Source organism: Setaria italica, chromosome IX (assembly GCF_000263155.2).
Source record: "Setaria italica strain Yugu1 chromosome IX, Setaria_italica_v2.0, whole genome shotgun sequence".
NCBI classification, from domain to species: Eukaryota; Viridiplantae; Streptophyta; class Magnoliopsida; order Poales; family Poaceae; genus Setaria; species Setaria italica.
The window spans coordinates 13,642,381-13,655,447 of NC_028458.1; the positions used below are offsets into that span (position 1 = coordinate 13,642,381).

A 13,067-nucleotide genomic window follows, 5' to 3' on the forward strand; every position below is an offset into this window, starting at 1 on the left:
ATATTAGCATCATCATACATGTACCAGTGTACTGGTCCAATTATCCGTCTAAGAAGGGACACAATTTCGATTGTAATCTATCGAACTCCACAGATAATGGAGGGCTAGAAAAAATGAAGAAATGGTCGTTTCATGGCCTCCAGAAGCATATTAGGTGAGGGCCATGCATAATACAGTAGCAAAGGGTGACTTGTGAGTAAGGTGGGCCCCACATGGCAGGCAGGCACGCCATCATGCCTACCACTGCTGCATAATTTCCTCGCTTGCTTACCTCATCCCCCTCCACAGCTCACATCCTAATGTTGGCACTTCACAGTTCGCACCCCCACCAAATCTTAATTCCCCACTCCCGCCTGTATATAAGCCCTTCCCCCAAGTACAGAGTCGCAATACCGAGAGGGAGGAGGCACACCGTCGCCCTCAAGCCTCACAAGTCTTCTCCTCCCCTCCCCTCCCCTCCTCTCCTCTCCTCTTCCCTCTGCTGCCATCTCCTCTTTGTGTGCAAGAAACCCAAGGGAGAGGTAGGAGAGGTGAAAGCAAGAGACTTTCTTGACGGAGATGGGGGTGCAGAGGTACAGGTTCTTCTGCTGTGGGTGCGGCGCCAATGCGGCGGCCGGCGACCGCGAGGGCGACGACGACGGTGATTTCGGCGTGTTCGAGGAGAAGGTCGAGAAGGGGGCCGAGGCCGGGCCGCGGGGCCTGTCGTGGGCGCAGGTGGAGGCGATGACGGGCGGGTTCACCTCCGCCGTGGTCGGCGAGGGCGGGTTCAGCACCGTGTACCTCGCGCGCCTCTCCGGCGCGCTCGCCGCCGTCAAGGTCCACCGCAGCAGCGAGCGCCTCCACCGCGTGTTCCGCCAGGAGCTCGACGCGCTCCAGCGCGTCCGGCACCCGCACATCGTCCGCCTCCTCGGCTTCTGCGACCAGCAAGGTTGGTGCTCTGCTCTGCTCTGCGTTTCTTTGAGGTCGCTTCTGTTGTGCTGGTCCGCGACATCGTGCTGAGAGGTTCTGGATTTTGTTTCGATCTGCAGAGGAAGGCGTGCTGGTGCTTGAGTTCGCAGCGAACGGGAACCTGCACGAGCGGCTCCACGGCGGGGGCAAGGCCGCCGGGACGATGCCGTGGGCGCGGCGGGTGTCGGTGGCGCTGCAGGTGGCGCGGGCGCTCGAGTACCTGCACGACCAGTGCGAGCCGCAGGTGGTGCACGGCGACGTGAAGGCCTCGAACGTGCTCCTGGATGCGTCCATGGCCGCCAAGCTCTGCGACTTCGGGTCGGCGCGGATGGGGTTCTCCGCCGCCGTTCGCCCGCGGTCGTCGGCGCACACGATGCTCGGCTCCCCGGGCTACGTCGACCCGCACTACATCCGGTCGGGCGTCGTCACCAAGAAGAGCGACGTGTACAGCTTCGGCGTCCTGCTCCTGGAGCTCCTCACGGGGATGGAGGCCTTCTGCCCCGAGGAGGGCCGGCTCCTCACCGCCGTCCTCGCACCGCGGCTCAGGGCCGGCGCCGGCGCCCCGACCTGCGACGCGCGCGGGCTCGTCGACGAGAGGCTCGGCACCGCCTACGACGCCGCGGAGGCCGCCGCGGTGGCAGCGCTAGCCGCGGCCTGCGTCGGCGAGAATCCCAGCCTCCGGCCGTCCATGGCCGACGTGGTGCGGACCCTGGAGCAGGGCGCGCAGGGATCCATCTCCGCCGTCGGGAGGAGATCGGACGGCCACGGGAAGGTGTGAGTCACGAGGGGCGAAGTCGTCGCGCCCTACGAGGCGCTCAGATCTGGCATTCTGGCTTTGCCGAGTTGTTAACTTGCGGCGGTGAAGTGCGTGCGGCACAAACGTGGCGCCCGGCTACTGGTTGCTAGGAGAACAAAGCGTTATTAGTGGGCGAGCATATCAAAAAACGAATCCAAAAAAAGGGGAAAGAAAAGCGTTGATTTAAGGGGAAAGGTTTGGAGGAGATAAAAAGGCAAGGGTTCGTGTGCTAATGGGGGAATTTCCATCGTATTACGCCAAAGCGGCATCCATTTGGGAGAGATGGAAAAAGAAATGGATCGTACATCGCGCGATTCCAAGATTTTGTTGATTCTTGATTTCTTCTGTTACCTTTGTAAAGTACATTGGGTGCTCTTGACTTATTTGCCTCTTGCTGTTCCAATTTCTCCGCGCTGTTTGTACCTATAGTTCAGCTAGATTTCATCTGCATTGGGTTTATAAAGAGCTTGGTCTGTGTGTGAAAATTATGTGCAGAAACTTTTTGTTGCAAATGTGCCCTTGGAGGATCCGCAGAAGGGCAGAGTAGTAGATGAACAAATAACAACAGTCCTTGTTGAAAAATAAATGGGTGCTGATACGTCTTTATTCCGCTGTCAGAGCTTGTGCAGGGCTAATAATTGGGTCTTTGCATCTAAGCGTTCAAAGCCCAGTTTTGAACGCACACATACTCGCTCCCTTCTCCGTGACAACTCAAGTCCATGCTGCTCTCTGACCGAGTATTATACCAGCCCATCCACCCCTACTTGCCATAAGAAAATACTCCACATATTCTTGGTCAAAAAATATATTCATTCTCTCCTCCTTTTCTTTTCCGTATTTTAGTTCAAAAATGGGTGGATCAAAAGGAAATCAACTTGTAGCTAGCCGAACAACTCCTCCCATTTGTAGAATGGTAATTTGTCCATACTGGTATAGTATGAAATAGGGGGAAATTAGCCTAATAATGCAAGGCAAATGATTAGTATAGACTGTACATGGTGTGTATAGAAGAGCACAGATGACCAGCCAGAGCAGAGCTTGACTTTACCAAAAACCGTTGAAAGGGACACATGTGCCCCCAAATACCCAAACCAAAGCGTTTGCATTGTTTTTTTTTTTCTCTGAACTGGCACGGATAGATGACTAGATGGGTAAGGCCCGCTGGCTGGCCCGAGGCCTGGCCCTAAAAAGCCCAGCCCTAACATGGCTTGGCACGAGGGCGTTAGTGCCTGGGCCGGCCCAGCCCTATGCTCAGGCTAGTGCCTAGGCCGCCACTCAATCTCGTAGTGCTGGTCCAAGCTCGGCATAATTTTTGGACCGGCCCGATATTGACCCACTAATCTATCACCATCTAATATAAATACTTGAAACCCTAACTTCTCTCACATTTCTTCCCTCCCCGCAGTCGCCCTCCCTTCTTTGGTTGGCTCCCTCCTGCGCAGGCCTCAGCGCCTCCATCGCCAGAATCGCGCCGGCCACCTCCGCCTTGGGACCAGGGCCAAGGCCGCACCGGCCTCCGCTGCGGGGTATGGCAGGTACCGAGCCGGACTCCACCGTGGGGGTAGGGTCGCCAACCTCCGCCGCGGGCAGGGCAGTCGGCCACCGCCGCTAGAGACCACAGCCTTATCCACGATGGGGATTTTTTTTGATGGATTTTTGTGCGATTTTAGGTGTGTATATTCTTGTAATGGATCCATAAACTTTGTGGTTGCTGCAATAATTTTCTTTGATTATTCGATTAATCCTCATTCGATTGCTCCTTTTGCTTTTTAGCGCTTGGCCCAACATTAGCACGCTAGTGCATGCCGTGCCAGCGGGCCGGCCCAGCCTGACAAAAAAGGTCATAGGACCGGGCTTGGGCCGACAGTTCGCCACGCAGTGCTAGCCCGGCACGAGTAAGCCTCCGTGCTAAGTCTAGTCGGGCTAGGCCAAATTGGGCTAGGACTGGGCAACCCATCTGGCCATCTAAGCGCATTCATTATTGGCGCGGGAGAGACAGTCAGAGACTCACAGGTCTCGCGCCGGGCGGCCGAACGGGACAGGGCCGAAGCTGAGAACCGGACGTTGACGTGCGAGCCTGCGAGAAGGAAAACGCCGTGCCGGCCGGGTGGCCGGCCCGGAGCCTCGCACGTCGCGGCGAGCGCCGTGGCGCCGCCGGCGCTGCGCGGGTCAGGTATACGTCGGTCGCCAGGAGGCGGTCACGGGCGGGCGGCGCGTGCACCAGTGACGTGCCGTGCCGCGCCGGCCGGTGGCGCGTCCCGGTCGATGATCGCGCTCGCGCACCCGGAGCGCCCGCGGGACACTGGCCCGCCATCTCCTTCGGCAGCCGCCGACGCGACGGCCATCCGCTCGATGGAGTAGCGGGTTATGACGACTTGTGAGAGCTCGCTTAGGTTAATTAATTAGTTAATTCATCTCCTGGCGACTGCTTTGTGTTTGGCCACGCGTACAACATTTGACCAAGTAACTGTGTGTTTTTAAATAAGTGCAATCATCAGATTAGTTTATGAGAAATGTATACCTACTATGGAAGTTATATTAGCTCTCTACCATGAAAAACGAATAGATAGATTCTGGTCTCGAGAGAGGCACTCTCGTAATATTATCAATGTCCTTTTTTGACGTGATTAATTTTGCAAGGTTTTCTCTTGGCGTAAACATTTCACGAGCCAATTGACTGGCAGCAGTTGTACATGAAAGTTATTAAAAGTGTGTCGATGGTTCACTGGAGCCGGTGGCGGATCTAGGACCGATATGAAGGAAGGATGACTTATTTTCCATTTTTCTTCTTTTCTCCTCTCTTTCTCTTCTTCCTCCTCCTATCCTTTTCTTCTTCCTCCTCTTCATCCATGGCTAAAATTTTAAGAGGGTATCGGAAGGTTTCATGGACTGTGCAGGGGTAGGGGGCTCTAGTCCCCCAACCCTAGCCTCGATGTTGGATCCGCCCTTGCCTCGAGCATGGTCAGTGATACCAACCGTGTGGCCACGACGCCCTCATCTTTGACCCACCCATAGGAGGATGTGCACTTGAAACCATCAAATGAAGAAATGCAAGACCTCAATCATGGTCACATATTCGCATAAGTCTTCCATTGTAGAGCAGAGGACAACGGTTGTGTTACATCAACAGCATCCATTGCCGAAACACGTTAGGTAGGATCGGAACAAGTTGCTGCTCCTTTGCAAGAGCTAATTTGTATTCTAACTGAGAAAGTGTGACGCATCTTGCCCTTTGAAGATAACTACCACATGTACACCTAGGACAACTTCAGTGCATGAGAACTTGAGGTCCTTGGCAGCTGAGCTCGCCCACATCCTCAGAGCCATCCTGCAGTAGTGCCAGTTCTTGTTTAGACCAGAGTCTCATCCATCCGTTGTTTAGACCCCGAGCCGTTAAAGCTTGATCCGAAATCCATGGGTCAGGGTCAACTAAATCTGAGATCAGAAAAGTGATGGTACTGCTACTTGACTTACAACTACGTCAAAGACTAAGTACTGTATATATAACGGCAGGTCAATTCTGAAGGTTCAGTCTGTGGCTGTGCAACATACTACAGCATTACACATGCTAGCTCCGTTGTTAATTCACTGTCTTGAACAACATCAAAGTGAAGCTCGCTGTATGCTACTCCCTCCATGTCCACTTTTATGCGTGGGGCATTTTTTTTTTGTTTGAGATAAATTAGCCGGAGCATATCTCACCTGGCAGATAATACTATATACTGTAAAATAAAATATCTCCAGATCTTGTCTTAGTCCGTCATGCATGCTGTGACATCATGCTTAGCGAGAGAGAGAGGCTTGAGGCCGTTAAGATCAACCAGTCCTGTCCTTCCCACATGGCATACCCTCTCGTTGGCCTCGGTGTTCAGTTGTTTACCATTTCCCTTGCCTCGTTTACATACACGGACACACGGTAATAAAATTCACGCCCATTTTGCAATGGAACAACACTGTCGTGGCCCAAACAAAGCCCTGCATCCATCCGTCAGTCGGCAAGGCTTTCGGACACAGCCCCGAGGATCAGGGCAGGCACGAGCTAGCTCTGAATAATTCCTGCAGGTGAGTGCGAATTATGCACGACGGAGCAGTTGAGACAGTTGGGCACGGTAGATACGATAACAACTAAATTCTCTCTGATCTCCCCGGTTTTTTTAACAATAAAGAACGAAGCCAAGAAAAGACTGGAGCCGCCTGGCTGGAATGTTGGCTGGATCATATGCTCGATCATATGCGTGTGCCAAACTGCCAATGCAAGAAGAAACGCTCACCATCGGCTTTCTCCCGTCTTCGCCGCAATAATTCGCAGCCACGAGCGGACGAGCTCGTCCAGGGCGATCACGCGCCTATTCTAATGCCGTTTATCTTCGCATGATGGTTTTCTCAGGATGGCAGCATCGTCTAGCTAGGTTGTGCCATGATAAAGGGAACGAAATAAGTGAGTTGGTTTTCTTTTTTTGCGCTCCGATGAAAATTTTCTAAGAAGATTGTGCTGTTATGGGCAATCTCCATGGGTCCATTTTCAGGAGAAAAAGAAAGAAGGGAAAGGAGGAGAAGTAGCTCTGCTCACATGGAGGACAGGTGCAATGAAATGCAGGGGAAGCAATGTTGTGGGCACATGACTATTCCTAGCTACCAATTTCACAAGAATCCTACTGGCCAAGTTGTAACCAAACGAAAAAAAAGAGATTGAAGAATTTCGTTCCAAGGCACCTGGAATCATCAATGTATTTTTTTGATAGAAGAGCTATCAGTTGTGGATAGCAATGCAAGGAACCGCACACACGCCTTTTTCTTAGAACGAAGAGAATGTTACTTTGCAAGTTGCTTACGATTCCCTCCAGATTTTCGACACCCCAATCAGGAGCACATCACATGCGCAGCGATGGAACTGAAATCACATTCGAGCACATCGATTTTGCTGGCCTTGCAGTTGCAATGGCATGGTCACGAGCACGTCGTAGTACTCGCTACCAGCAGTACAAAATCAGAATCCAGAGCACTTGGATGATGCTGTTCTTGACGTTGCCCAAAGATGGTTGCCTTTTTTCAATGTAAAGTTAGTGAAATCCTTACCTGTAAGAAGGGACTACTTGCAGAATCAGATCTCTCTCTGAGCTGTGAACTGTCCTGTGATGATGGCTGCTGGAGTACATCTTACCAACAAGAGAGATGAGGAAACTATCAACACTCAACATGCAAACAAAGATGCCGATATCAAACGAACAGAGCAGTACAGGTTGTTCGTTCATGAAAAAAGCAGCTGCTGGAATAACACACGCCAACCATCCTAACCCAGATTGTACTACCGGTTCACGGATTGCAGGGCAGAGAAGAAAAGGGACCAGGCCTTTTGCATGCACTTGTAAACAACAAATAGGGGTTAGTTAATCAACGAACTTATCAACTACTGCAGTGTCACATCTACCAACTACAGCTTGCGTCATTCTCATCCATCCATGGATCGGAGAACATACATAGCACATGCCAAATGCTAGCATGAGGTTGACATCTGCAGAGGTTAACTACTACCCATAACTATGCCTTAAAAATAAACCTAAACTCAACTACCATTACATCATCAACAACAACACAAGGAAAAGGCCATAGCCCCAATATCAAACTGCTACTCCCTCAACTCACGAGTAGATGATGTTTTGGACATCAACATAGTCTCCAAAATATAGGTTTGACTAGTTTGTATAATATATTTATGAAACACAATGAAGTCATACTTTTATAAAAACTACTTCTCAAGGTAAATCTAGTTGTACCATTTCAAATATCCAGACCCAAGATAAAAAAATAAAATTTATAACCAAGCTTCAGAATACTTAAGTGTGTTGGAACCTAAAATGCCACTTATTTGTGACAGGAGGAAGTTCTTACCAAGCAAATAATTCGCGTGTGGTGTATGCTACTCCCTCCATTCCAAATTATAGGTCGTTCTGATTTTTCTAGATACATAGATATTATTATGCATTTAGACATAGGGTATATCTAAGTGCATAACGAAGTTTATGAATCCAAAAAAAGCTAAAACGACTTATAATTTGGAACAGAGGGAGTACATCCACATGAATCATGAATGATGTAATATACCGAAAAAACAATAAAAAAGGCACACAAGAAATGATTCCTGGTGGCCATAAAGGATCGGAGCTAACCATCAACTAACACCCTTTGATGAACAAATTTATAATTCATCACATCCATCTATCGGACCATCTTCCCTGGCCTAACATGGAAGAGCAAGGCGCACCGATATGTGCGTGCATAATGGAGAATAACCAATGCGAGAGGGGGGCACGGCACATGCGAGAAACACTTCACGTCGGGGCAAGGCAACGCTGTGGTTGGCATGCGTGAAACTGTTGGAGGTCGATGGCTGTTTGGACAGCCATATGGGGGACAGGGGAGGACCTAGCTAGGCAACATCATCTCCTCCATCTCATTGCTGCATGCATGGAGTATCTGCATTGGTCACTTGATGCGTATAGGTCAACCCAACAAAATGTATATAGGATCAGAATATATATTACTACTACTAGTAGTATTCATGTGAAGAATATATGTATGTATATTATATTGCCAATAGTTAATAGCATGAAACTTGCCCATTAACGATAATCTTCTTTGTATACATGGATAGAATGAATTAACAGTCATTCTCAAGGATTGGTCAGAGACATTAACAATGCCAAGCGACCTCTGAACCCCTAGTACTTAAAGAACAATTAATCACGCAAGCTCGTTAATCATTCATTCTTGTTAACGATAATGATCGAGTACTACTGCTACCACTAACTAGTAACTACTACTAACTATAGGTTCTCGATCAAATCGAGCTGGCAGTAGATACTAGCAGACACCGATGAGCCAATAAGCTAGGGAGGGCATGCATTTTTTTTAATTTTCTGATTTTTTTTTCCAGAGCTAACAAGCTAGGCAGTGCATGCATGATTGTTGCTAGAATGGTAGAGTCCATACGATGTTAGAACGGTAGCTGGCAACGTGATCCATAATGCATGAATGCGCGCGCGCGCGCGCGCGTGTCTGTGCAGCAGCGCATGGAACTCCATGCATGTATCCATTTCTCCAAGCACAAGGAAAGGCGCTGTAGATGACATCCTCGACATACCCTTCACGAGCACACCACCTAGGCCACCTACATCATGCACTCCCCAGCCCCTCAACCGTAGCCCTCGCATATCTGTCGCGTCGTTGGTTGGGCGAAGCAGGATGATGGGCTATGCCTGCGCCGTCGTGTAGCTCAAATGCTCTGGAGTCTGGACCTCACCTCTCGCTGGATCACACCCCTTATCAGCCTTATCCATGGGCGCGCCCGGCCCTGCACGGCGGTAGCTCCTCATGATCGATCGATCCAGAACGACGATGAAGCAATTCAATGGTCCCCGTTTGATCCACCACGGCAGGAACATTCTGCGGTCGCGGCACTGTTTCATCATCGGCACCAATACGTATAATAAGCGCTGTTGCTGTCGACGGGGGCGCGTGCAGGCCATGTGCATGGGATGTGGCGACCGATGCAAGGAGACGAACACGCCTCGTGACGATGGGAATGAACGAACGGCTTCAGGGAGGGTCCATGATGCATTTGTGGCCTTGTCAGTGCTTGGTTATATGTAGTTGATCCTGACGCGAACGAATGCGTCGTCTCCCTTCTTGTCTGGCTAGCTGTTGGCGAGGATGAAGGCAACACACAGCTCGTCCCGTTGCTTTGCTTGGACATGTCACGCACAGCTCGTCCTTGTTCGTTCGCGGCGTGCTGGTGATTAGTGAGGCGATAGGGTGGGACAGTCAGAGAGTGGTGGCAGTGGCGGACACTGCCTTAAACAGCCTTCAATTAGCTTACCAAACATGGTTAATACAACTGTATAAACACAATTGTTCACTGTTCGGCAAGCTGCTGTAGCTTGTGCTGCGGCAGCAGCCGATACAACAATCGAATAGCCGCTACAGCACCTGTGTTGATCAAGAAGGCTAATACACCTGCCCGCTAATCTGCTACGGCAGCTGCTTGTGCCAGCAGCCGAACGGCTGGCTACCACCTGCTGCAGCCGCTGTTAAGCTCAAGCGAGCAGGAATGTGTTTGGTTTACGGCCAGGATTCAGTCGGCACAGCGGATTTTAACTGTGTCCAAGTTACAGTGTCACTCACCATAACCAGTGACCAGTGAGCGATTGCCGATTGGATTCTGTACAAAGCGTCAACTCCTCTGCCAATGCTGCCTGCCTCTGTCACTCAGCGCATGCGCTGGATCTCTGACTCCGCGGGTGGCGTCACGCATCGTGGCAGGTGGGCCCCCACCCTACCGCAGGGTTGGACCGCCAGCCTGGCACCACAACTGTCCTCCACTCCCCTCGGATTGGATTGGATCTCCCGAGAACTCACACTCCTGGCTGCTTACCTCTGCTGACGTCCGCCCGTGCCCTACCCGCAATTTGAATTTTGGCGCCCGCCATCGGTCATCGCCGATTCGCCGCCACCTCCGCCAGGCCGGGCCTGCGTCGGATACGAGGGTGACGATCCTTGACAGGAGGGGCCCGCGGCACGTGCCACTCACGGCCGCCGTCACGTGCGGGCCCATAGCTCGCGCTCCCCCGTACCCCGACGTCACCCCACCTCGGTAGGGAGTGGTATAGGGCTATAGGCTTAGCTGGATCTTGGGAACGGCGACCTGCCCCAGCACATATCCATGATCCCGTCCACCTAAGCATGGGAGAAAAATGCACAACGGACCAGCAGCGAGCGAGGATGATTGGCACGTATCTAACCACTTCCTCTGTAATGCGCGCGAGCGCTATACTCTATGGGTACAAGACTACCAGTGTATGTGCATCGGATTGCAATCCGTATGGCGCTTTCAAAAGTTTGTTGCACCGCGCTGCCGTTACACTTCCGGAAAACTACAAAAAACAGAAGAAAAAAACAACGTGCCAGGCCACGAATATCATGGGTGTGCAAAAGCTGTACAAGCGCACCAAACGCAGCAAAACTACGAGCACGAAACTCTAGAAAAGAGAAGAATGGAAGGGCCCATACAATGCGCCTTGCTCAATCGATCGATCGAACCCCATGCCATGCATGATCACTCCCGGCCCAACTAACCGGGCTATCACCCAATCATCGTCGCCAGCGCCACCATCTCATCCCGCCGGCAGGCCCCGCGTGTTAATGATGCATGCCGCGCCCGCCCGCCCGCCTCCGTCCATGTGGCCGGCCGGGCCGCGACGCGCTTTACAGCCAGCCACGGCGACGGCTGCTGCCGCTACGACGCCCGCGCGGTTGTGCGATGCGCCATGCCGGGGGTCCGAGTCCGTGGCCGGCTCGGCGAATGGGCGATGGCCAAGCGGAGCAGCCGGCAAGTCGGCAACCGCAACGGCATATCTACGTACATGCACATGGCGTTGGCATGGGTTTTGTTGGCCACGGCGCGCAAGGGCAAGGCTGCCGCGCGATCGAGCTGAAAAAGGGCGCGCGCCTTTGCGGCCCCCTTGCTTCGCTTTGGCTTCACCTTTCCGCTTTAGCATCTGCTCCGATCTGGGTTTTCGGATTGGGGCAGTTCGTGTTGTTTATGGCTCAAAGAGAGGGCGTGTGTCGAGTGGGTATTGGATAGGGTTGAGCACTTGAGCCGCTGCCAGATCGATAGGTGCATCGCAATCTCCTTCTGAGGAGACAGCAGGGGCATGATGTCATGAACACCGCACCACTGTTGTTTAGTTCCGTGCGGGCACTCCTGTTGCTCCTTTTATGTCTTAGTTCGCTTGGTTTCAAATTATAGATTGTTTTAATTTTTTTAAGTTCATAAATATTATTATGCATTTGAATATATACTTATATCTAAATGTATAATAATATTTATGAATATAAAAAAATAAAACGTCCTATAATTTGGAATGTAATTTGAAATGAAGGGAGTATTATCCTATTCCGTCGAATCAGTGTTGGCGTCGTGCGCGGTTGAATCTTCTTGTTTTCCCTGCTCTGCAGAGGTCGGCACATGTTTTCCTAGGCCAAAATCATTTTTTTTTGAAACATCAAAATCAAAATCAGGCTATTGCTTACAACGAGCTGCGGTGCAACTTTTCAGAAGCGGGACACGAGGGCGTCGCATTTCTTTAACCGCTGTGACGTCTTTACAGGCACGGCCCTCGATGCATACGCATCCGGTGTCGATGACGCAACGCCGGAGGGGGGGCACGTGTCGCGATCCAGGGCCGGGTCCGAGTATGTTTAACGGCCAGGCGCAATCATTGGCTGCAGTGCACCAGAGCGTGCCCTGCCTCGGAAGCAAGCTAGGAACGCTGCACCCGAAGGGCGTCCCAATCCGATGTACAGTGGCAGCCTTTACTCGGTCGCAGTACAGCATCAACGTGCACCGCACCGCCGCGGAAGGGAAAGGGATGGGCATTGGGCAGGGGCATCCCGTGTCGTCGAGGAGCTGCTGCGCGCTTGCAGGTTTCACGTGCCGCGTACGAGCTGAGTGCTCTCATTCAGTGCTATTGGGTCAAGTCAACATGTCAGTCAGTCTCCCAGCCACAAAAAGAAAAGTCAAGAAGGTCAGCTCATCCCCCATCAGGCAGACCCGAGCTTATCAACGAACGGGCCGCCATGTGATGGGCCCGCCTGGCTGGGCTGGCTGTGCCCAGCTCCATCATGCTTGGGGAATAATTGCTTGCTGAATGCTGAAACAACAACATATAATAGTCCCATATAGTTTCTAAAAGAAACATACACAGGCCCATGGATAACGTTCTCCTCCATTCTGAAAGTCGTGTGGCCCAAATAGCCCCCGGGCGTCCGAACTGTTTACCGAGCGAGAGCAGGCCAAGCCCAACAACGGTTAGACCAATGGTTTGGTTTTTTTTTGCCCAGGCAGGCCGAGAGCCCCGAGCGCCGCCGTGTGTGCGCGCGCGCGGGCGGAGCCTGTGATCTCTCGCACGGCGCGCGACCTCGTTCGTGAGTTCGTCGTCCCCTCCCTCCTCCCGGTCAAGCGACGTCGACACGTCGTGCCGTGCCCCACGGTGTGGGCGCGTACACGTTCGTTCCTGTGAAGCCAAAACCACATCCAGTACTCGTCTCGATCATCCATCTTCCTTCTCGAATCTCGATGAATCCATCCAACTTGGTTTCCCTTTTCTTCCGTCTCCTTCCCGGCTGTCGAGCGCGGGAGCAACGGTGGACGAAAAGTAGCCGCGCAGCCTGCCTGCATGCATCCCGGCATCCCGCGGACAGCGTGAAGAGAAGAAGACCTCTTCTAGTCTCCTCCGTCTTCCGCCGCTTCCAGACTCACGCTTTC

The 13,067-nt window shown here is 52.0% G+C and overlaps 1 protein-coding gene across 1 annotated transcript; it reads left to right on the forward strand.

The window, feature by feature from the left end:
• Nucleotides 1-378: 378 nt before the first annotated feature.
• On the forward strand, nt 379-2,229 carry LOC101764047 (probable receptor-like protein kinase At4g10390). The gene is made up of 2 exons (XM_004982554.4): nt 379-928; nt 1,029-2,229. Exons 1-2 carry the CDS (start codon nt 559-561, stop codon nt 1,724-1,726), a joined length of 1,068 nt encoding a protein of 355 aa, XP_004982611.1. The 5' UTR covers nt 379-558; the 3' UTR covers nt 1,727-2,229.
• The last annotated feature ends 10,838 nt before the right edge of the window (nt 2,230-13,067 follow it).